Source organism: Sminthopsis crassicaudata, chromosome 3, assembly GCF_048593235.1.
Source record: "Sminthopsis crassicaudata isolate SCR6 chromosome 3, ASM4859323v1, whole genome shotgun sequence".
Classification (NCBI taxonomy): Eukaryota; Metazoa; Chordata; class Mammalia; order Dasyuromorphia; family Dasyuridae; genus Sminthopsis; species Sminthopsis crassicaudata.
Window position 1 is genome coordinate 375,171,819 of NC_133619.1, and position 25,484 is coordinate 375,197,302.

The 25,484-nt window shown below is 34.0% G+C and overlaps 1 protein-coding gene across 6 annotated transcripts in view; it reads right to left on the reverse strand.

Annotated features, from left to right (window-relative positions):
• Positions 1–1,280: 1,280 nt before the first annotated feature.
• The window catches only part of ZRANB3 (zinc finger RANBP2-type containing 3), a 200,804-nt gene continuing 176,600 nt past the window's right edge, over positions 1,281–25,484 (reverse strand). For all 6 annotated transcript variants that reach the window (XM_074301902.1, XM_074301903.1, XM_074301901.1 and 3 more), the window contains 7 exons: positions 21,660–21,751; positions 19,407–19,508; positions 17,885–18,027; positions 14,886–15,032; positions 12,312–12,669; positions 9,003–9,134; positions 1,281–6,546 (listed from right to left, as the gene is read on the reverse strand). In XM_074301902.1, the coding sequence (XP_074158003.1) occupies positions 6,433–6,546; positions 9,003–9,134; positions 12,312–12,669; positions 14,886–15,032; positions 17,885–18,027; positions 19,407–19,508; positions 21,660–21,751 (1,088 nt within the window). In that variant the 3' untranslated portion in view covers positions 1,281–6,432. The remainder of the gene's footprint in view (positions 6,547–9,002; positions 9,135–12,311; positions 12,670–14,885; positions 15,033–17,884; positions 18,028–19,406; positions 19,509–21,659; positions 21,752–25,484) is intronic.

The following is a 25,484-nucleotide window of genomic DNA, read 5'->3' on the forward strand; positions in this document are numbered from 1 at the left end:
CTTCACTCTCTGTAAAAAGGGACATAATACCTATAATTACCTACCTGGTAAGAAACTGGATAAAAGGCAGTCTCATTTACCCCAAATGGGTGAAAGATAAAAATAAAGAACTGAGAATAAATGAGATATTCACCAGATGGGCAATGATTAAACAGTATGGCAAAAAATAAAGAAAACAGCAAATATAATGACTTAAGCTTGGTCCCAAAGTTAGAAAGAAGTAATTTTCTCCCTCTTTGTTGAAGGGGGGTGTGCTTTCGGGGTGGAACACTATAGACATCAAATTTTTAAAAATGGATTGGCTAGTTTTGCTGAACTGCTTTTTTTTCCCTTGTGATATAGGAATGAGAGTTTTAAATGAAAATCCAATTAAAAAGAAAGCAAGTTGCCCATGAAATCCAGAATCCTTGGATTCAAGTCCCGCCTTGGATATAGACTGGTGATATGAACCTGGGCAAGCCCCTGAACCTCTCAAAGTATCCACTAGACTTTATGGTTTTAAGATAGTCCAATATTTGGTGCAGCATTGGAAGCTAAAGCATGTCTACATCATGCCTCATCTTCAGTCTCACCTGCAACCACTGTGCCTGGGGCCTCCTCATCCTGGAACATTATATACCTGTGTTCCTGCTCCCAGTTCCAATTTCCTCCTCTCCTTGGCACCTATCTGCATTGAGGGAGACCAGTTTCTTCACAAGGACTTGCTTATAACATGCAAATGACCAGACTGATCCAGAAAAAAAAAAAATCTGTCTCAAGATCAAATGTCAAAATGTATCTGAAGCATCCTGCAAACATCTAAGTGCTCAATGTCAGCAATTAGTACCAGTAATAAACAATGCAAGCTGCTATAGTCATTTTTAAGGACAATGAACACTATGCAAATAGCATTTAGAGAGTAAAAAGTTAAGAAAATGACACCAATTTTCACTTATCAGGGAAGTTATTTTTTGCAGTCACAAATTACTGAATTTTTTTCCCTACTTAGCTGGACTGAATTTAACAAAACATGTTTTTCTCTTTTAATCCTCACCAAATCCATTTCCAAAGAAATCTCTGACTCTAAAATTCTTGCCAGAGATGTCTGAGTGATTGTTGTAGGATAAGAATGTATTCTTCCCTAAAGTACAGACTAAACATGGAAACACAAAAGGTTTTTTCATATCAGATGACTCCTGCTACCATAGCAGATTGTGTGTCTTAGAAGGATGAAAATTATGCTTCACCAGTATATTTAATACTGGTCTATTTCAGGACTGCTAATACCTTTTTTTCTGTCATATTTTTTAAAATAGTTTTTATTTACCAGATATATGCATGGGTAATTTTATAACACTGACAATTGCCAAACCTTTTGTTCCAATTTTTCCCCTCCTTCTCTGCCCCCCCCAAGATGGCAGGTTGACCAATACATGTTAAATATGTTAAAGTATAAATTAAATACAATATATGTATACATGTCCAAACAGTTGTTTTGCTGTACAAAAAGAATCGGACTTTGAAATCGTGTACAATTAGCCTATGAAGGATGCAGGCGGACAAAAATAGAGGGATTAGGAATTCTATGTAGTAGTTCATAGTTATCTCCCAGAGTTCTTTTGCTGGGTGTAGCTGGTTCAGTTTATTACTGCTCTATTGGAACTGATTTGGTTGATCTCACTGCTGAAGAGGGCCATGTCCATCAGAATTGATCATCACATAGTATTGTTGTTGAAGTATATAATGATCTCCTGGTCCTACTCATTTCACTCAGCATCAGTTCATGTAAGTCTCTCCAGGCCTTTCTGAAATCATCCTGTTGGTCATTTCTTACAAAACAATAATATTCTATAACATTCATATACCACAATTTATTCAGCCATTCTCCAACTGATGAGCATCCATTCAGTTTCCAGTTTCTGGCCACTACAAAGAGGGCTGCCACAAACATTCCTTTCCCTTCTTTAAAATGTCTTTGGGATATAAGCCCAGTAGAAACACTGCTGGATCAAAGGGTATGCACAGTTTGATAACTTTTTGAGTATAGTTCCATATTGCTCTCCAAAATGGCTGGGTGTATTCACAATTCCACCAACAATGTATCAGTAGGGCTGCTAATATTTTGTAGAAGAGATCATTATATTATCAAAGACACCAATAAAAGTAAGTCTATACAATGTCAAGAGACAACAGAGAAGAAAAATTGAACACTATCATTAGGAATTCCCATTTATTAAACACTATGTGCCAGTGCTACACTAAGCACCAGGGATATAAATACAAGCAAAAAGAAAGACATTCCCTATCCTCAGAGAGCTTACGTTCTAATGGGGAAAGCAGCAGATGGAGGAGGAAATACTCAGAAACACAGTCAAGTAGAGAATGCAGAGAGGCAGGCCTAGATGCCTGGGCCACTGCCCAAATGATGGTACCATGAGAAGGTCCCTAGAATACCTGAGAAGGACATCAGCATGATAGAGAAATGATCCAGAGTGAGGGGCCTTAGGTACTGAGGAAGGTCTAAGACTATAGCTGAGATATGACGTGGAAATGCATTAGCTACAAGTTCTGTGCCCAGTCATTGTTCAGTTTCATGTCCTTCTCTTTGGGACCCCATTTGGGTTTTCTGGGCAAAGATACTGAAGTGGTTTGCCATCTCCTTCTCCAGCTCATTTTATTGATGAGGAAAACTGAGGCAGAGTCAAGTGACTCATTTAGTCACATAGCTACTAGGTGTCTGAGGACAAATTTGAACATAGAAGATGAGTCTTCTTGATGTTAGATCTATATACTTAGCTGTCTACTGTGTACTAGTGGGATCTAAAAGTGAATATAATGGATTTTGGAAAACATGATCAAAATAAGAAAGTGAGTTCTTATAGCTAAAAGTGTTCAAGCAGAGCCTAGAGAATACTTATTGGGGATGTTGAAGAAGAGATTCTTATTCTGAATAAAAGATTAGACCAAGTCACATCTCTGGTTCCTTCCAATCCTGAGAGACATTATTCAGTAGGATGAATCAAAAAGACAAACAAAAAAAGCAGATGATTTTAATTTTTTTCCCTACTTAAAAAGATCCTTAATTGAGTGTGCTCAAATGGACTCCTAGTTCTTTTGAAATGTGGATACTGTTCAGATGCGGCTTCAGACACTTAACACTTCCTAGTTGGGTGATCCTGGGCAGGTTACTTGACCCCAATTGCCTCAGCAAAAAAGAAAAAGAAAAAGAAAAAAAAAAGAAATGTGGCATTTGGGGTTTTTGAAAGTCATGATGAAATGTGGTTGCAGAGAAACCAAATATACTGCTGAGTGCAAATGCAAAATAATTTGTTACCTTTATAAACTTTTAGAAATTAATTCTCATCATATTGGAAGTAACAGGAACATAATCACCATACACAACCAAAAAAATCCATCACAGATATATTCAATGACTTCAGAGAATGAGAAGAACAGTGTAATACAGGAGGGTAATCTGAACCCAGAATGCTTTGCCATAGACGATAAAACTGATTGGTAGTAAATAAGAACACAAATAATGGGGAAAAAATATTCTCAACAATTTAAAGAAACTTAAAAAACTGATAAGGTGAAAGGTATTTTATGGCAGTTGGATATTTAAATAGATCTGTGCAGTTACCAATTTCTTGTCCAAAAGAACAGGATATTGAATGAGAGACAGGTTGATAACATGCAAAAGAAAATGAGATTATTTCCATAGATTCAGATGTCTGCTACCAGGAATTTTATATTCTATTAGTGAGTAGGAATGTTAACTTTTATTTAGAATTGCTTAAGAACAATGATTTTTAATATTCAATTTATAAGATTTTACACTATACATATGTATAAGAAATTATTTTAAAAATGGTAATAATGTGAGAGCAGATGACAAGCAAAGATTTGAGCAAATTCAATTTTTTAACATGAAACAAAAGGAAAAATCTGTGCCATGCACCTTTAAGGGATGAGAAGGAAGTGGTAAAAGTTAACTGTTATTAACAGAAAGACCTGAGTAATATGTATTTAATTCCAATGATTGCTAAGTCAGGTTTTTTTTTTGTTGTTGTTTTTTAATTTCAAAATGAATGTCTGCCTTGGCATCTTCATTTGTTACCAAAGTCTGCCTAGAGATCTGTGTTCCTAAATATAAAATGAACCGACTTAATGCAGAAAAGATACACTGATACCTGGCATTTGTTTTTCTCATCTGGGCCTAACTGAAATCCTGTGATATAAACCTCATTTTGAAATAATGAAAATATTTAAGAGTTCTAGAACCAAGATTCTATGCAAAGGAAGGCTTCCATCTAACAACATAATTATAGTTCTTGGTTTCAATATGGCCAATCTTTGATTCATTCTCAGGATGAAAATTTCCAATTCATTATTTTGGTTTGGGGAGGACAGCCTGGATTGTAAAACTTTCCTATGTCTTTAAGATTTGAGAAACCATTTTTCTTAGTCATTAGTTTTCATTTACTAAGGATTTCGTATATTGTAGCAACTTTTCTTCTCTGAGGACTCACTTTGGATTACTGTTGTTGGAGGCCTACAATGTTTGGGTTGGCAACCTTCCCTATATTTTGGTCCAGGCCTCCATTTTTATCTCTTTAATTGATAGCTCCATTTTGCAAATGCCCTTGAGAAAGAATACTTTTGAACACGATTGAAACTGAACAACATAAATACACGAGAAAGAACAATTTTTTAAAAATTCACCTGCAGAGATCTTTAGTCTGAAGTCTTTGATATCAGATCTCTGCCTCAAAAACCTTAACCTTAATTTTATGCTTCAGAAAGGCTAAATACATCATCCTGGAAAAAGATATGACTCATCATTCAAGATATGGGCTTCTAAATATTTTGCATGGTAGATACTTGCTAAAGTCATTTGACTTTTTAAACTTTTTGAATGGTCAACATTTTAAAAACTTGGCATGAAGGGAGATGTTCTTGGCTCACTGCATCTCAATCTGTTCTACTTCTTAAATTCATATTTCTATACTCTTATGATTAATGTTTTAGTTTAGAGCCAGAGAGCAGGTGGGATCTATAGCTATCAAATTCTAACTTGCAACCTTGCTATGATACAGGAAATAAAGCATGCTGGGCTCTGATGATGGTCTCTTATTTTTCTGAATTACCAACTATGCCAAATCCTACATCAACCTTCAAGTGAGCCAACTCCAGAGAGAGAAGTCTGCCAACAACTCATACAGAAAAGAGAGGAGTCCCAAAGTAACACAACCTACTTTACAAAATAACAGTAAACTAAACTAGTAAATGAGTATTACATGACACAATTCTCAAAAGAAACATTATCCTGTGCCACCTTTCTATCAAGGGCATCCATTTTACAATGTGCAAAGACAATTAGAACTGGGAAATCTATATGCTAGTTTGGTATGTATCCAAATAGATTTATAGTTTTTCAATAGGTCCCTACTCTTAAGTGAAGTCTTTTAAGGTATTTTTTTTTTTTAAAGGTATTCTTTTAATTTATTCTTTAGCTAGTTCCAGCTTCTAAGTTGGACCTGATGATTCTTGTCATGCTTCTGGTTTAATCTCACTTTAAATTAATTAAACATGATGAAAAGCTTACCTATCTGACACTGAAGATTATTTCAATGATGATAATTTTGCTTTAAACATTTCAGAAACCAATCAAATGAAATCTTAAAATAGTGTTCCTTTTTAAATGGAAAGTCAATTCTGAAATAACTTTATTAGTACCTTTGCCTAGAAATACCAACCTGTCCATAAATATAGTATTTTACATTAGCTTAATTTCAAAGTAATTGCAAAAATTTCAAAAATTAAAAAAACAAAACAAAACAAAAAAACAACTTATTGTTCATAAGTCAAGATAAACAAACTGCAAAATGCGCAATGTAAAAAACCAAGCTTGGAGACATTTTAGAAATATGGGTCTCTTCTTGCATACTCAGCATAATTTTAATAACTGACTGAGCATTTTTGAATAAGCATGATATTAGCAACAAAAAAATTTTGGACTGCAACCTATTGGATAGCCAGACACTCCAAGGCCAACACTAATCCTAGCACCAGTTCAAAAATAACAAAGCAGGTTTGTTGTTTTTTTTTTTTAAAACAAAATCTTGTGTGATACTGTAATTAAGATCTAATAGAAAAAGGTAGGGTTAAACTTACTGAAAATGGATGCAATTCTGAATGAAACCAAGATCATGGGAATTTAGTACTCTGTGGTAATGCCATCTCTGCCATAAGTCTCAGGGCCTTACGGCAAAATACCTCCAGCTGAGTATGCCTTGACACAATTGCTGTGAACCCTCTGTAATACTGAAACAGTTCATGCCAGCAGAGAAAATCTTGAAAATTCTTGATTGATCTTTTCCAAGTTTTAAAAGGAATAAATATGAAAACTGAAAAAACTGTCTACAACTTCCCATTCCTTTATATTTGATGCATTTATAAGTTTGCATTTTCCTTCTTTATGAAAAATCTGGTGATATCAGATCCATGCTTTGAAGCTGAAGATTTCCTTTTTGCTTGGCTTCTTTCTTTGGCTTGTTTAGCTGTTTTCTGAAAGTCAAAAAACAAGTACACACACACACACATATGCGTAAATATATAATATTCTTCTTTCCTATCCCACCCCACTCCAACCTGTTCCTATTTCTGTCAAAGGCACCAACATTCTTTCAGTCTATGAGGTTTTTGTAATCCTGAAATCATAGACTCCTCACTCTTTCTTAACTTCTAGAACCTATCCGTTGCCAAATTATACCAGTTCTATCTTTAGCTGTTATCTTCTAATTCTCATATCCAACCTCTTGTTTCTATTCACACAGATACCAGCTTAGTTCAGATCCTCGGATCTTACCTAGGGTGTTGAAATAGTCTCCTAAATGGTTTCCCTGCCTCAAGTCTCTCAGCACTATAGTTTATTCTACATTTGCCCTTAGCAAAGCTTACCATGTGATAAGCTGATTCTCCTACTCAACCAATTCTAGTGGCTTCCTCTTAACCTCTCAGATAAAATATTAATTGCTCTGTTCAGATTTTTCAAGCCCTTCACAACCTGACTCCAACCTATCTTTTTGGGATCACTGGACATATTTCTCTGTTTCTGCAATCCAGCTTAACAAGGTTTCTCTCTGTTCCTCATTATGGCATTCTACAACCATCATTCTTGAAATGTTTTCTCTCATATAGTACCATTTTCTTCAGGAAGTCTTTCCTGATCCTACACATTGCTAGTGTATTCTCTCCAAAACCTTGTATTTAATTACTTTGCAGTCATCTAAGTCCAACATTATAGCTGAGGGAAGAGAATGCCACAGAAATTCAAGCAATCCATCAAGGAATTTTTAGGCACTTGTGTTCCAGGCACTGGGTTAGATGCTGGGAGTGCAAGTAATAAAGAATAAAATAATCCATGCTCACAAGGAACTTATGTTTTAATGGAGAATACAACTAAATAAAAATATATGCAACATAAATGATCTCAAAGAGTTGTTGAAAGTAGTAAATGAGTTAATGCATATGAAATACTATTATAAATCATAATATGTTATGTAGTATAAGCTATTACTATTTTTTGAACCATACTTGCCTCTGAAATCTGTACTGGGGGCAGCTAGGTGGCGCAGTAGATAGAGCACTAGCCCTGAATTCAGGAGGACACGAGTTCAAATCTAATCTCAGACACTTAATACTTCCTGGCTGTGTGACCCTGGGCAAGTCACTTAACCCCAGCCTCAGGAAAAAAAAAAAAAAAAGAAATCTGTACTAATGGATAAACCACATCATTTCTTTTTTTCTTTTAACTTTACAGTCTAACTGCCTCTAAAAACCATCAGTTTAATTTGATTCATACTAGTCAGTAAAATATATCAGTCCTTAAAAAAACTTTAAAAAGTAATGAAAATGACAAGATTCCCAAGTTTTTTCATGGTCTCAGATATAAGCAGATATCACATTCAATTATTTCTAACTTTAGGTCATGATTTTTCCAGGACTGCCAAATTTGTAGACACTTACATTTTTCCATAGGTAATAATGACACCTAATATTGTTCTTGGTCAATCTAGTAGGGCTTAGGTCCAACAAATGCTGTCTATAGATGTTCACAATAGCCTTGTAATTCCTCCCACCCCAACATCCCAAGCTAATATAATAGCCTTGTAATTCCTCCCACCCCAACATCCCAAGCTAATGTAACAACTCTTAAGTTTAGAGAAGTACACATATATAAAATTATGCTCTTTTTTGGAACTGCCAGCTTTCTCAACTTAGTAGGAGTTTTCTTAGAAATCACTTAAGACTTGCTAATATGGTGGCTCTAATCAAGTCTAAGATCTGTATGAAATCACACATTCAGGAGAGATTAGCCCTGCTACATTTGCTGCCAGATTCTTCCTTTTCCTCTTCCATTTGTCCTACTTCTCGAAGAGCTTGTATTTATGAGAGAGCGGATGCCTTTAGAGATCTCTCAGTGCACAACTGAGGCTGAACCATGATGTTATCTGGTTGTGAGTAATCTGATTCTATTGAGAGCGCATCTCTATCTTGATTAGAAAGAATTAAGAAGACTAGTAGCAGACATCATTGTAAGAGGAAAATAAGAAAAAGTAGTTTGAAAAGAGATGTGCTTCTCTCATGGAGAGGACAAGAACATGTTGGTACCCAGAGCATTGGACTAAGGAAGTGGTGATGCCTCTCTGCCTGGATTATTATTCCATCTCTCTGAGTTTCAGTTTCTTCACCTTTCAAATAAAGGATCTGGACCAGAAAACCTATCTGAAATCTAACTTTCCTGCATCTGTCCCTGAGAATGAGCACCAGCTCTTAAAAGTCCAGCAGGTACAGCTTACTGTATTAGATGAAGAATGGAGTCAAGCAGTATCATTTCTCATCTAGATCAGACCAGTCAACTTGAATACAGATTCTTCCTCATAAATTTGAAAAACATATTCCAAATAGTACTTTGACTTCCCAGGGTAGAAAAGTAAAGGCATGTGTAAACTCGAACTGACCTCTTTATGACAAACTGTACAGAGAGTCTGAAGGTTTTCCAGAGAGCACTGCCCTCCTCCACTGTAGACTGGTCGGATATGATCCACCTGCCAGAAGTGCCCTTCTACAGGGTTTATCATCATCTCATTTAACTGCAATAAAAACATAACACATCAGCACTTTTTAGCTATACACCACACACTAGAGTAATTGTTGGCTTGGCATTGTGCAATCATGTTTATACAGCAAAATCCTAGGGAAAATACATTACTGTGGCTTTTTATAGCTTTTATTGTACAGAGGAAAAACCTCAGGGTTAGCAATTTAGTTTATTCCTTGTAGGCAAAAAGAAATCTGTTGTTGAAAGGAGGATTTTTTTTTTCACCTAACTCATTTTGATAGAATTTACAAGCAAGTATAAAGCATCATACTCCCGACAGATTGGAAAAATCACTTACAAGTGCACCTTTAAGTTAGTTTACATACTTATTAAAGCAAAATTCTTAGAAAAGAAAGAAACAGATTGGAAATTAAGTGCTTTTGCATATAACTGACCCAAGCAGTTTTTAATTGCTAACCTAAATGCCTTTGCTGTTTTATCAATGACAGTTTAAATATTAATAGTTTTCAATAGAAGTAAAACTAGCCTCAATTCTAGAAATCTGTAAGATAAGTTCACTGGAAAACCAAGGAAGGTTGACTTACAAAGTGATATAGAATAGAACTTCATTTTTAATACAAATCTCTTTAGTATCCTTTTTTGAAATATACTGAGTTTAACATTTAAAACAATCTCCATTTAGGCCATCCCATATATATATATATATATATATATATGTATATATATATATATATATATATATATATATATATACACACACACACACACACACACACACACACACACACACTCTTTATATTTAACCAACAATGACCTACATCAAAATAGTATGCAATATTAACATCTTGCCTGGGGTTTCAAATCTAAATCAGAGCACAGCAGTGGTGATGTTTAAATATAACTAAAATGACTATTAAAGGTAGTTTTTATTTTCTTCTTCTTTAGCCAGGAAAAAATTAAAATTAGCAAAGTTTACCATTTTGGTAGCCATGAAATTCTTTTGGATAGCTCTAAAGGACTCAAAAGCAATTACAATACAGGTGCTGAATTGGACAATAGCCTGATCAATAATTGTTTGGCCCTAAGGAGCCCAGTAATCAATAAGTTTAATCAATAAGATTTATTTAGCTGTAGTATTATAATCTTCTATTATTTGCTATACTAACATTTTCAAATTCTATCGGAAGTCACCACATGCGCGTGCACACACACATACACACACACACACTCTCCCTCTTTCTCTCTCCCTCTCTCTCATATGGGTCAATCTCCTGTATATACATGTTAGCACTCTCAGAAGCAAATACAAAGGACAGGATCATGGTTCTCAGCAAAATGGCTTTTTTGAAATCTGTCTGGGCTTCAACTTGTGATAACTAATTCACATTTCTTTGCTGCAAGTAGTATCCAATTCAACAGACCCTTCTAATCTCAAGATGTTCCCTCTCCTTGCTGACATGTTCCCACTGGGACACATACCAGCCATAAAGTTACTATTCTTTGAGCCTCAAAGCTGGAAGGGATGACTCTACCTTTAGTCCAACCCTATTTAAAGCAGAGATCCCTTCCAAAGCATCGTTGATAAGGAGTATACACAGAAGTCCACAGATAACAAAAGATGCTCTATCTAGCTCCAGGGGCATTTCCTCCTATTTTCTAATGTATCCTTTGAAGGGTCTTTCTTGCCCCCTCCTACTTTGTGCTGGAATATTACTCATGGAGCTTCTTTATCCTTTCTGCAATCACCCATAACCACAGTGGGAATGGGAATGGTAGGAAGGAAGAGGCCAGGAGAGCAAAAGATGGCACTGAGAGGAAGGCTGGAAGTGGGATCTGGGTGTTCTGGAGCAGGAGGAGCAATCTATCATAATACAGTATTTGATTTTTTTGGCTGTCATCTCACACTTCTTATCTACACCAAGACTGCATAAACTTATTCCCAAGCTATAGTTTCCCTATCTTCTACTTCTCTGTACAAGTTGATATTCTTGAGTCCAACTATAAGACTTCACATTTATTCCTTTTAAAATATTATTATATTTAGCCATAATCCTGGAGTGTTGAGAATTTTTTTTTTTGCCCCTTATCCTTCATCTAATGTTTTAGTTATCACCCCAGGTTTTGTGTCTTCTAAAATTTGATAAGAATATCATCTATGGTTTCCTCTAATTAAAATATTAAATGATAATGGCCAGCACTCTTAGCACTTTGAAGTGAGCAAAACATTTTACAAAGGTCTTCTTTTATTGTCACAACAATCCTGGCAAGTAAGTGCTATTGTTATCACCATGTTAGAAATGAGTAAACTAAGGCAGACAGATGTTCAATGACTTGCTTAGGGTTAGAAGCTGGATTTGAACTTAGGTCTTCTTGACTCCAGATTCAATGCTCTATCCACTGTGGCATCCAGATGTCTCTGAAATCCATTTTTCCTTAGAAACTTTGACTAGTGGTATTATTTAGTCAGAAGCTTTTAGCCTGTATTTTGTTGGCCATAAAATATTTTTTGACATAATTTTTGCACTTTCTGATTGCTATTTTTCTTTGGTATATCCTGGAAGGCTCTAGGCCAAATTAAGGCTAGAGAGAAAGGTAGAGATTGGCACTCAGGGACAGTACTCCACTCCTACATGACCCTCCTCAATTAAGTCATATCTTTTAGAGACCCTTTCAGAGGCCAAAAATTAGAACAAAAAATTCCAGCAGAATCGGATATGTCCCTTTTTAATCTACCTGTTAAAAAATGCTTATTAATTAATCCAATCAAAACTCAATATTAGGTAAGTAAAAATGTATTTTTTTAAACCTGAAAAAAAGTTTACTACCAATGGGTGATTCATGAAAAGATATTCACTATCTAGCCATACATAGAGGCACACACAATAAACTTTTTGTTGTGCACTGAAATTTCATATTAGTTATTATTAGCCTTAGAAACCTGGACAGAAATCTAGTTGAACTAAGATGATAATGTTTCAAAAACATGCCTCTTTAGTATCATAAATGTTTTGGTTTTATTTCATTTTATAATAGAATGGAAACCCAGCCATGCTTTCAATATAATACTTTGTACTTTGAACTTTCATAGGTTTTCTTACTCTTTTCAAAATGTTTTAAAATGTTGTCAATGAGAACTATGCTGCTTTCCCACTCCTACCGCCATCCTCATTCCCACATACCACAGGAGTATTCTATTTTGATGTTTTACCTGTTCTATGGAGAGTTTTGAGATCCAAGTGGTTTGCAGAAGATTTTTCCGTTGATTTTTAGGAGCATCTCTGAGAGAAAGAAAGAGTTCCTGAGCATTCAGATTACAGAGCTGACACACACCATGCTCAATTTCAAATACTTTAGCACGTAGATAGCTGTTATTTGATCGAATCCAAAATTCTTCCTGACATTTCTGAGAACAAAACCGTGAATCCCAAGCGCTCATGTTGTGTTGTTGGTCAGACTTGCAAGTAGGCTGTTGACAGTGGAGACAAAGTGGATTTCCTTTAATATCCATAGCCTGCAAAAATCCTTTAGATGTAGAAAGTTGTGTGATGAGATCATCTTGAACTGGACTAGAATGAAGAAGTTAGAGAAACTTTTAGAATTCTCTTTCAAATGAACAAATCATATACAGTTAGAATTCTCATTTTCCCTACAGAGTGCTACTTGGCTGGCTTCTTATGTTGCAGAAATAATTGAACCTTGTGTGACCCAAGCAAACCCTAACAACCTGTAAAGATTGGACTTTGCTGCTATTCAAAGTAGAGCCCGCAGAAATCTGAACAGGCTCATCAAGAAGGTGACTTAGGTGATGCATTTTGTAGGGGCCAAAGTAATAGTCTAATAAGTTGTAAAAGGAGTGGAATTTGTACTGTTCTGACTTATATTATTCCTCTGCCCAAGAAACTTCAATGATCCCCTACTGCCTTTAGGATGAAATAAGAACACTTCTGATTGGCCTGCAAAGTTCTCCAGTTGGCTATGGTCTTTCTCTGTAGACTTATATACTTCTTTCTCACACAACATTCCAGTCCAATTATTTGCTGATAACAGTACTGAACATCCTGTCTCCTAGCTTCATGACTTTCCACAGGCTGTGCATGGGATACTCTTTTCTCCTTCATCTCTCTCTCTCCCTTAGAACCTTTAACAATACCTTCAAAGACCGGTTATGCCTTCTTCTATAAAATTACTTTCCTAATTCCACTTGTTGTTAGTGCCATCTCTTAATATTATTTTGTATTTATTTTGCATCTATCTTGCATTAATTAGTATGTATATATACCGCACATTCCCTCTCTAAAGCTATATCTTTTCCTTTGTATCCCTAGCATTTGTCAGTACCTTGCACACTGTAGGTACTAAATAAATACATTATGGGTGAATGAATGAACAACCAGAGGAAAGGTTCAAATGAGTTGATAATTGTAAAATGAATTTAGCATAGTGCTTGAAACATAGTAGGAACTGTGTAAATGTTAACAATAACATTGTTATTATTGTTATATTTGTTCTATGTTATTGTTGTTACTATTATTATTTTACTGGCATTTATGAAATCCCAGATATCTTAACGTATTATAACTCTAATTAGTATTCCATAATATAGTACAGGAATATCTGAATGAATATACTTACGTAAAATTCAAAGTTCTTGGACATAGGGAATTAGCATTTATTAATTACTTATAATGTACCACTGTGCTAGTCATCCAGCAGTACAATATATAACCACATTCTTTTATTATCTATACTAATAAAGATAAAGTAATATAAAATACTGTTTATAATTTCTTTTTTAGCTTTAGAAGTTGTTTCTATTTATGTTTGAATATTAAGTGTTTTGGGTATTCTGGGAACTAAAACATTTCAGACCAAATAATGAAAATGATTAAGACAAAACTTCTAATTCCTGCTTCTGGCCCCTATTTTCCTTTTCCATAGAAAAAAAGACTCTCAGAATGATACACAGCACTAGACAACATTAAAGCCAAACTCTCAAATTTAAAATTTTCTGGTTTACACTCCAGACTTATCAAATTAAAAAAAAAAAAAAAAAAAAAAAAGAACCGCATAGATTTTGGAGAATGTACACTCATACAGTGCTGGTAAAACTTTAAACAGGAGGAATGTTTTTGGAGGATTCTCTGATAATAGACATAGTAAGAGAAAAGATAAAGCCTTGAACCTCAAAATTATACATAATTTCAATGAACTGAAATCCTCCCCTAAATATTCAACAATTTGTGAAATGGTTAAGTAAAACTTTTGCATATCAATATGTATAAATAATAAATGTAGGGAATGAAAAGAAATTTACAAACTATATTTTCTGGTTTTCACCTTCCAAAAACAGAATTTTGTTTCTTTTCTTTTCTTTTTTTGGGGGAGGGTTTAAAAAACTTTCTCTTTCAGTTCTTAAAAGAAGCAAAGATCCACTTCATAGAATAAAGCAATAATTAAGTAAAGTAGGTGGCAATGTTAATAAAATTGAAAAGCAAGATGTGTCAATGACCATCAGTCTATTTGTAAATGACTCAGAATTGATTGTACTCAAGTTAGAAACTGCACACATTTACCCATCTGCTCAGTATATTAGAATAAAAGAAAAAATATATTTTCTGATTACCTTATTGAATAGAGGATAATAATATCTACCTCAACTCTTCATATAGTATATAAGGCTCAAATGAACTAATATCTATAAAATTATTTTTAAAAATTCCACATAAATGGCAAAGTATGATGATGAGAATGACGATGTATTTTATTAGCATTAAAAACCTACTTTATAGTAGTTTCCCATGTTTCTATATCAGAAGACGTTTGGTTTTTAGAGGAAAATCTGGATTTCTTTGTGATCACACGGATACTACCCCCATCATTCTGTACTTTATTCACAGTAGTTGCTGCCACATCTTCTTTAGTTATGTATCTAGAACAACAGAAAGTTAATTTTTTTTCTCTTTGAAAATATCACAATTTAAAACAAATATATACTTTTTCCTTTCATATCATCTTTTCAACATCAGTGATTTATACATACATATGTACACACACACATACTACTTTTCATAAAAAACTGTCCTTTGCATGATTTTGCAACTAAGATATCTAAATACCAGTTATACCTATTTGCCAAATGTTCATTTAGAAAAACAAAGAGAGTAGGGGTATCAGTAGTACCACTTAACTTTATTGAGGACACAAGAATAGCCACCACTCTTGGGTGTTCAATTTCCTGTGTTGTGTATAAATCTAATTTCATTTCACTGACCTCCTTCCTGACCTTCCTTTTTAAAAGGTCAAATTTATGTAATTGGATGTAAGGAGGATATCAATCTATTCTAATATATTATTTTGTTCATTTTTTAGTTTACTGATTTGAATCCTGTCTTCTGAAAACATGAAGGTCATTTCCATAATTACCAGCACATACAGGGCTTACTATACCTTACATTAAAATGCAAGCACCTTTGAAGTAGAATTCGGAAACTTATTACCCAGCACTTTTGATACCACACAACAGTTTAGAGACTGGAAATGAAGAAGAATGTTATTCTCAACTAAAGCAACAGGGGAATTTAAGTAGGTGGAATGCAATTACCCAATTAATTCCTTTTAATTAGCATGCCCTAGTTTCTCTGCGCAGTTTACATCTCCAATTTTTTTCCTTTCTGAAAATTAGTCTAAACGTACACATTTTTATGTAATCTGGACTGCTATCATATTTTGAGTCCAATAAGTTGGTGGAAATCTCACCAAAATCAATCATGATGGGTTTCTCTAGGGTTCTCTAAATTCATCTTAATCCCCTCCACCATTCAGCTATTTTGTCTCCTACAGTGACACTTCTCTACCATATTTTGCCATACAGATAAATTCAAAATATCTCTTATTGGTAACAGGAAGACTTCCTAACTTTAAGAAGGATAAATATATTATTAAGCTTTGCTTCAGGTTTTATTCAACATTTGTAAAGCTTGAAAACCAAGTGCACTGACTTAAAAAGTTATTAAAGAATCCATTGTGAGGTTTGGGGACCAAAGTAATTTTAAAAAATTTTTTTCTGTGAGTTCCATGAATAAATATCCAAAAAATCATAAAAATTAGATCAAATTGGAGAATCTGAAAGTTTTCATAGAAGCTATATGTTTGAACCATGTGGCAGTGGAAAAAATTTAGAAAATACAGCACAGGAAAAGTTTTTTTTTTTTTCTTTTTCTTTTTTCTGAGGCTGGGGGTAAGTGATTTGCCCAGGGTCACACAGCTAGGAAGTATTAAGTGTCTGAGACCAGATTTGAACTTGGGTCCTCCTGAATTCAGGGCTGGTGCTCTATCCACTGCAACAGGAAAAGATTTAAGCTTTCAAAAATGATATAGGGCAAAGGGAAGAACAAGCAAGCAATCAAAATAAATACCAAATAGAAAACAAGGTTTTAGGAAAATACTTGAGAAAGAAACACTGAATCTAAATTCTTAAAGAGTCTATTGACTAAGGCCCCATGATTAGAGGACATATATTAGATACAGACTCAGGATGATCTGAGTTAGAATTTCTCCTAACATTTCCTAGTGATGAGACTATGAGCCAGTCAAATAACCCTTTGGGCAACAGTTTAACGTTATAAATTAAAAATTACTTGTAATCTAAACAAAAAAAAAATCATAGAACTTAAATGTATTGATATATAACAAATTTAATATTTATAAAGGAATCAATATTTCAAAAGTAGGATACTAAGTCAGTGATTCCTCCTTTTTTAACATGTGCCTTGTAGACAAGATAGCTATAAGACAGCCTTTGGCAAAGAGGCTGTACAAACCCCACCTCTGTAACATCCATCACTGCACTACTCACATGTGGCTCAACAGTGCTAAAAATCATAAATGTGTGCTAAAGGGGTCCACTACCAGTCTATGTTATCTGCTTTAAAACAGGCCTTCACTAAGGCAAAGAAATCCTTCTATTGCTCTCTATTTTATTCTTTAATCCACTCTACTAAGATATTTGGGGCATAAAGGAGAATAAACCGGTAAAGTGATATCCATAGCTGACATTTACATGGTGTTTTAAGGAACTCAAAGCTCTTTGTGTAGATTATTTAATCTTCTCAGTGACAGAGATAATAGTGTAGCATGTGGTGTCAGGGAGCATTTAAGTTCAGATTCTAATTCTGATGCTTATTAACTGTGTTGCCATGGATAAATAACTTAACCTTCATTAAATTGTTTTCTCAACTGTAAAACGGGTAGAGTGATATATATAGTCTCTAATTCACAGGACTTTTTGGGAGGAAACACTATAGAAATGTGAATTGTGATTATCATCAACCTTTGGACATGGGTAGTATTGCTTGAATGGATCTCCCTGTAATCAAGAAACAGGAAGGCTGCTCTCTTCTACTGTTTCTGAGAAAATTTATAAAATAACCAATTATATAATTATAAAACAAGTTATTGGGTATAGTGAATAGAATGCTGAGCCTGGAGTCAAAAAGACTCTTCTTCTGGGGTTCAAATCTGGACTCAGACATTTACTAGTTGTGTAACCCTGAAAAAGTTTCTTAATTATTTGCCTCAATTTCCTAATCTATAAAATGAGATTGAGAAGAAAATGGCAAACTGCTCCAGTATCTCTGCCAAGAAAATCCCAATGGGTTCATGAAGAAGTAGACACGAATGAACAACAAAAATAAGCTGTTAATATACAAGTTTCTATTATATTCCTGGTTACTCCTAGGGGAATGATCACAAAAAGAGAGAGAGAATGGAGAAAATTCACACCTTTTGATACTATTTTGTTTAGTCTGCTGCTTTGTTATCTCATCCAAAGCCAGAATAGGGCTACAAAAGATATGGCCACTTCTCCTGATAATTCTTTGCTTCATGGCTGTGAGACTATTCCACTCTCGTACAAACTTCAAAATCTGTCAGAGAATGAGATATTGAAAAGAGCTGATGATGATCAAATACAAAAAATATCAAGCAGTAATGCTTTTTGAGTAATTTGGCCATGTGACATCTGAAAAAACAATATTTTAATGTAATCTTCAAAACAGGACTTTGCACTTTTGACAGATTTATTCAATTAAGTATATTTGAGGAAATATTCCATAGCCAGTTCTGTGACCCCAAAGTCTCATTTATCATAAGAGTTTTCTAAAGGTAAATTTTTGGGGATGCCACAGAACCCTCAACAAGCCTGGAAATCAATAGTGATAGTCACTTCAGTTCACAGGACCTTGGTTTTCTTTTCTGCAAAATAAGGAAATGGGGTTATATGACCCTTATGGGTCTTCCAGTTCTAAATTTACAGTCCTATCACCAGCTCCCCCATACAGGACACTAGCCCAAGTCTGATCTGACAATCTGAACACATGCTTTGCAATGGTCAGGTCAGAAATGGTCAAAGCAGATGCTGAAATGATGGTAGAGCTAATATTTAATGAAGTATATTTACCACTGAGTTAGAATTGAACATCTTTGTTGCACTTCAACTGAATTATTCTTAAAATAGAAAATCCCTCAAAACAGATAAGGGGGAAATAGTGTTGGGGGCACCACCCATATTTTAGTCAACAACTGCCTGGACAACATTGGCTATTTGCTAAAAATTTGAGAGGTAGGGATAGAAACCATCAAAGAGAAAAAAGATATCACAACTATGTTCTCTCTTTTAAGGCAGATATGTAGCTTCTGTCAACTATGTATTTCAAAGGGCAATATGCCATTTTCATTCAAAGAATAAAAAAATATATTGTCCCCATACACATTGTCATTATGCTTGATACTTTATAACTTATAAAGCATTATCCAGCATGCTGGGATCAGTTACCAATACAAGCTAACCTCTCTTTGCAAGAAAAAGGCCTTTTGGGCTATACTTGGCCTGAAGTTGTACTTAGATGAGCCATACAATTAATTGAGAGTAACCCAACATGAAATTTCTTCCACTTTCACAATGTATCACTGTTAGAGTCTAACCTTTAGGATAAAATGTGATTTTATAAGAGACAAACACCACAGTTGCTAATCCTGTAAATGAGAAATAAAACGATGTGAAGACGATTCTTTCCACAAAAACAGTAACCATAGGTGCTATCATTTGCCAAAGAAGCAGATTTTGTGTTTATTATTAGCATCAGTGGTAATTAATAATGTGCCTGAACTGATGAAAATGCAGCCAATAATTAGAATTTGTAAGAGTGTCACAAATTGCTCTACATTTATTACACTCAAAAGGATCATTAAAGTGATTAAACAAAAAAAGTGTATTTAGGTGACTGCTTAGGACCATTATTCTTACCAGTAAACGGTTTTGTTTCACTTGAAAACAAGCTGGCAAATCTTCCCAGAGGTCTAATTTTACATCCAAAGGAATAAAATTACAATTCATTTGTTCACCATCCTGATGATAGATTGAGAGAAAAATATTAGTCAGTTTTTGTCCCTAGGTATTAAGCAACACTTTGTTGTGATTTGGTATTACAATGTAGCATAATATTGCCAACAGCCACCTAAAGAATAATCTAATACAAGGTGTTTTTTGTTTTGTTTTGTTTTTTGGAAAGGGCTTCAGGAAGGAGAGACCATAAGGAAGGAGTGTTTCCTGAGCAAAGGCCATATTGAATACTGCTTGTACCAGCTAAATCCACACCAATGCTACTCTGGTAGCCCATGTAGAATATTATTCTCTCCTCTTTGACAAGAAAAGCTTCAGGGCACTGTATCAGAGAGCTGATTTTGAAAGTCAGAAAGACCCGAGTTCAAATTTATCCTGACACATATTAACTGTCTAACTCAGGTCAAGTTACTCCATTTTTCTGTGTGCCTTCTCTAAGGTAGAGTGAGGTGTTTACTAGACCAATTCCCAAGCTTCTTTGACCTATCTAGGGAAAATGTGTCAGAACAAAGGATTTCAACAGCAGAAGAATATTTTCTCTCTCTCTTTTTTTTTATTTAAATGTGAATGGAATCTTGAAACTTTCATATGCAGATTTCTATGCGATAAGCATTATTGATAAAGAAGAGTTAACTGGAAACCAGATTTGGAGTCAGAGGACTTGACGTTTGTGTCCAATTAGGATCAAGTACTAGCTTGGCAGCTCAGGCACAGGACAGGCTGACCTTTGGCACGTTACTTAACTCATTTCTTTAAAAAAAAAAATAATATCTGTATTTATTACCTCACAGAATGCCATTAGGATCAAATGAGATCATACACATGAAAGGGCTTTGTTGGATATTCACACCCTAAGGAAGTCTAATGATAAAAATGTTTCTTATATACCAAAATATTTGTGGCAATACTTTTTGTAGTAACAAAGAACTGAGAACCAAGAAGAAACCCAATGGGAAAGCTAAACAAAAGTTGTAATATGTGAATTTTATGAAATATTATTGCAATGTAAGAAATGATAAATATGATACAGAGAAACATATAAAGACCAAAATAGATGGTAACTATAATAATGGAAACAATAATAACAACAAAAAATGAAACCCAATAATATTAGATGTAAAATGACATATGACAAAACATTTTCTTTCTTTCTTTGTATAAATAGCAAACAATCAGTGCCAATACTACATATAATATCTGACTAATATGTTGATTAGTTCTGCTGAACTTTTTACCCCCTTTAATATTCTTTCTTATAAGAATATTGGTAGGGGAAGGATATATTAGCAATCAAAGGTGATATTAAAAAAATTGAATTTTTTAAAAAGTACTTATGATGCCAGATAAAATATTATTAAGATCATAAAGAAAGGGAATAGATGTGTGATTTCAATTACATAGGAAACTCCCTGGATTTAAAGAATTTTCCTAGTAAATTAAGTAGGTTAATTAATTTGCCCAGTCACATAGCTTAATTTTTAGAAGAATGACTGGAATTCAGGTCTTCTAGAGACAATTCTTTATCTGTTTGCACTGTCTTTTGCTATGATTTTGCAAAGTGCTAGTCAAAATTTTCTAAGTTTGTAGAGCTATAGATATCAAATCAAAACAAAACAAAACAATCTACATTTAAATTTCAAGTCAGTTACAATGACCTATTATAGATTTTTAATTTAAAAAAAATTCTCAATTCCAATATGTGGCTAATAAAAATTAAAGCAACCTAATTTGTTAGGAAGGTATTATATTTATAATTATTTGATAATCTGAGATCTCAAACCAAATCGGAAGCACTCATATCAAGAATTTGAGTAAGAATGGGAATAGAAGAGATCTAAAGCAACAAGATTTAGTTGAAAGAGGGCTAGAATTGAAGTCAAGGGGGTACTTGAATCCTAATGGAAGATTAACGTAATTGCTCTGAACCTCAGATTCTTTATTTGTGCAAACAGGATAGCAAAAACAGCAGTGCTTATTCTTAAAGGATGGTCATGGAATTTAAAAGGCATTTTAAATTTCAAATCCTCTATTTTTGAAGGATCAAATAAAGACAGATTTACTAATGGTATTCTAGAAAGTTTATCAGGCATACTTACTAAAATGTGGGAAAAAAAAAAAAAGACTAAAAAATATGCTAAATGTTCCAGCAAAACTTACCTTAGTGTAGAGATGAATTCTTTCTGTATTCTTACTTGCACAGAACATTAGGGCATCATATACAGGTAAAGGGTCTGAATTCTCCATCTGTTCTATAAAGAAAAAGTAAATGGTATTTAAAAAATTTTCTAAGAGGAGTAAAATGTGGCATGATAGAGAAGTGTGAAGACTGATAACCTAGATTAAAGTCTAAGTTCTGTTACATAATTACCTGGTAATTAGCTAACTTGGTAATTCACTTAAAAACTTTCTGGGCCCTAGATTTCTAATCTGTAAAATGAAGAGTCTGGATTAGATGACATATCTGGGCTACAAGGTCCACAATTCCATGGCTTAAATTACAGCCAGGAAAAGATGCATACTGAGGACAAGAAAGAATTTGCTTCCAGCAGTTAGTGAGTTAAGTCTTAAATAAATACTGATATTGAAAGTCTTCAGAAGTAAAGAAAAGGCAAGAACTCGTCTATGCTCTCCCAAATTTCCTTCTAAACAATTTCAATGGCTTAAATAAAATTCTGGAGCAACAGAATGCACAAAAAGATGGCGTAAAACAATTATCCAGCCTAAGACAACTTAGGAATTGAAGGAAAGATCTATCTCACTTGAATAAAAAGGGAGCATAGTCTAGTACCGATGATGTTTGAGCAACACAGGGAAGAACCCTTGTAATATATACCCTAAGGACCTGGCATAGTATGCCAGCATCTAGTAGGTAATTGTTAAGTCTCCAGCATCTGGGGCTAGAGGTCAAGAGGCAAGCCCCTAGCTTGTGGTGCAAGAAACTTGGGACAGTGACTCCTATACCCAAGGAGTAGAACTCAACTTAAAAGTCAAAAATTGGCTGGAAAATGAGCAAAAACTCCCAAAATATTAAAAACCCAAATCCAAAGCAAAAAAACCTGACCACATAAAGTTACTATGGTGACAAGGAAGAACAAAACCCAAACTCAGAAAAGGACAACAGTTTATTATGCAAAGCCTCAGAGAAAAATAAATTAGTCTTAGGCCCAAATAGAACTTCTATAAAAGGTAAAAAGGGATTTTAAAAATCAAGTAAGAGGGATAGAAGAAAAACTGGAACAGAAACAAGGGTTATATAATAGAATCATTAAAAAAAAAAAAAAAGTTAACAATTTAGTTGCTGAGTGCAATGAGCAGAACTAGGAGATCATTATACACTTCAACAACAATACCAAATGAGGATGTATTCTAATGGAAGTGGATATCTTCAACATAGAGAAGAGCTAATTTAGTTCCAATTGATGGACAGAATCAGCTACACCCAGAGAAGGAACACTGGGAAATGAGTGTAAACTGTTAGCATTTTTTGTTTTTCTCCCCAGGTTATTTTTACCTTCTGAATCCAATTCTTCCCTTGCAACAACAACAACAACAACAACAACAACAACAACAAAATTCGGTTCTGCACATATATATTGTACCTAGGATATACTATAACATATTTAATATGTATGGGAATGTCTGCCATCTAGGGGAGGGGGTGGAGGGAAGGAGGGGGAAAATTCGGATAATGTTGTAAAAAATTGCCTATATATATGTACTGTCAAAAAATGTTGTAATTATAAAATTAATAAAAAAATTAGTAAAGGAAGCACTAAAAAAATGGAAAAAGATGTATAAGAATTCACTGAAAAAAACAACTTTCTAAAAAGTAGAATTGGCCAAATGAAAAACTAACCTGAACTAACTGAAGAAAATAATTCCTTAAAAATTAGAATTGGGCAAGTTGGAGCTTATAATTCCATGAGACATCAAAAATCAAAGAAAACCAAAAAAATGAAAAAATAGAAAACTGAAATTTCTTATTGGTTAAACTGTCCTGCAAATGGACTGAGCAGAGAGAATTTAAGAATTAATATACTATCTGAAAGTCATAATCAAAAACAAAATCCAGAAAGCATTTTTAAGAAATTAATAAGGAAAACTGCCCTGATATTCTAGAACCAGAGAGTAGAGCAGTTACTAAAAGAATCCACCCACTACCTCTTGAAAGAGTTCCCAAAATGAAAATACCCAGGAATATTATGCTCAAAAATTTTCAGGTCAAGGAGAAGATACTGCAAACATCCAGAAAAAAAGAATTCAAATATTAATGAGCCACAATCAGGATTACAGGAGTTAGCAGCTTCAAGATTAAAGAAGTAGAAGGCTTGGAATATAACATTATGGAAGGCAAAAGAGCTTAGATTACAACCAAGAAATTACATAGGGCTGAAAGGTATCATAGACAATGAAGTAATGTAAAAACTAAACATATATGCATCAAATGAAATAGCACTCATATTTTAAAATATTTTAATTTTCATATGTATATGAAACAAAAATTTTAACTTGTTTTTAAAACTTTTGAGTTCCATATTCTCTCTTCCTCCCTCCTCACCCTTAATCCCATTGAGAAGGTCCATGTGAAGTAATACATGACATTTCCATAAAAGTCATGTTGTGAAAGAAAGAAAATCCACCTCGCAAAAACCCTCAAGAAAAATAAAGTTTTAAAAAAATTATGTTTCAATCTCTTTTCAGACATTATCAGTTCCTCTCTGGGTAGATTGCACATTTTTCATCTTAAGTCTTTCCGAGAAGTTGGGTAACTATATTGCTGATAATAGTAAAGTCATTCACAGCTGATCATCCTACAACAGTGTTATTATTTTGTACATGGTATATTTCACTTTACATGAGTTCTTGTAGGACTTCTGGCGTTTTTCTAAGAACATTTCAGCACTCAAATTTTTAAAGGAAATTAAATAAATTAAAAGAGGAAAGACAAAAAAACTATACTAGTGGGAGACTTCAACATTCCTCCCTCAGAACTAGATAGCTATCCAATCACTAAATGAACAAAAAAGATGTTAGAAAAGAGAACAAATCTTAGAAAAAGTTAGATAAAATAGACCTCTAGAGAATCTAAATGGGGACAGAAAAGAATACATCTTTTTCTCAGTGGAATATGACAGCTACACATAAAACTGACCTTAATTAAACCATTAAAAACCTCACACTCAAATGTAAAAAAAGTAGAAATAGCAACATTTTAGCAGAAATTACATTAATAAAGGCCATGGAAAGATAGAGTGAAATTAACTAGAAATCAAATAATCTAAATCTTAAGAATGAGTGGGTCAAATAACAAATCATAGAAACAATTTCATTAAAGAGAATGACAACAATGAGACAACATAACAAAATTTGTGGGATGCAGCCAAAGCAATAGTTAAAGAAAAAATTTGTATCTCCAAATGCTTACATCAATAAAACAGAAAGGAACAAATCAATGAAACTAGACAAAACAAAACAAAACAAACAAAAAAAAAAAAAACAAAACAGAAAAAGAAAAATTTTTAATTTCGATTAAACACCAAAGTAGAAATTTTAAAAAATCAAATGAGATTGAGGCAGCTAGGTGGTGAAGTGGATAGTGCATCAGCCTTGAAGTCAGGAGGACCTGAATTCAAATTTGACCTCAGACACTTAATACTTCCTAGTTGTGTGACCCTGGGCAAGTCACTTAATCCCAATTGCCTCAGAAAAAAAAAAAAAAATCAAATGGGATTAATAAAATCAAATTACCAATATCAGTAATGAAAATTCAACACCAATGAAGAGGAAATTAAAACAGCAAAACAAGCCATCAATGAACTCCCCAAGAAAAATCACCAAGGCCAGAAGGATTCACAAGTGAATTCTACCAAACATTTAAAGAACAAATAACTTCTGGGAAAATAGGCAAGGAAGGAGTTCAAACAAATTCCTTTTATGACACAAATATGGTACTGTTACCTAAACCAGGAAGAGCTTATTACA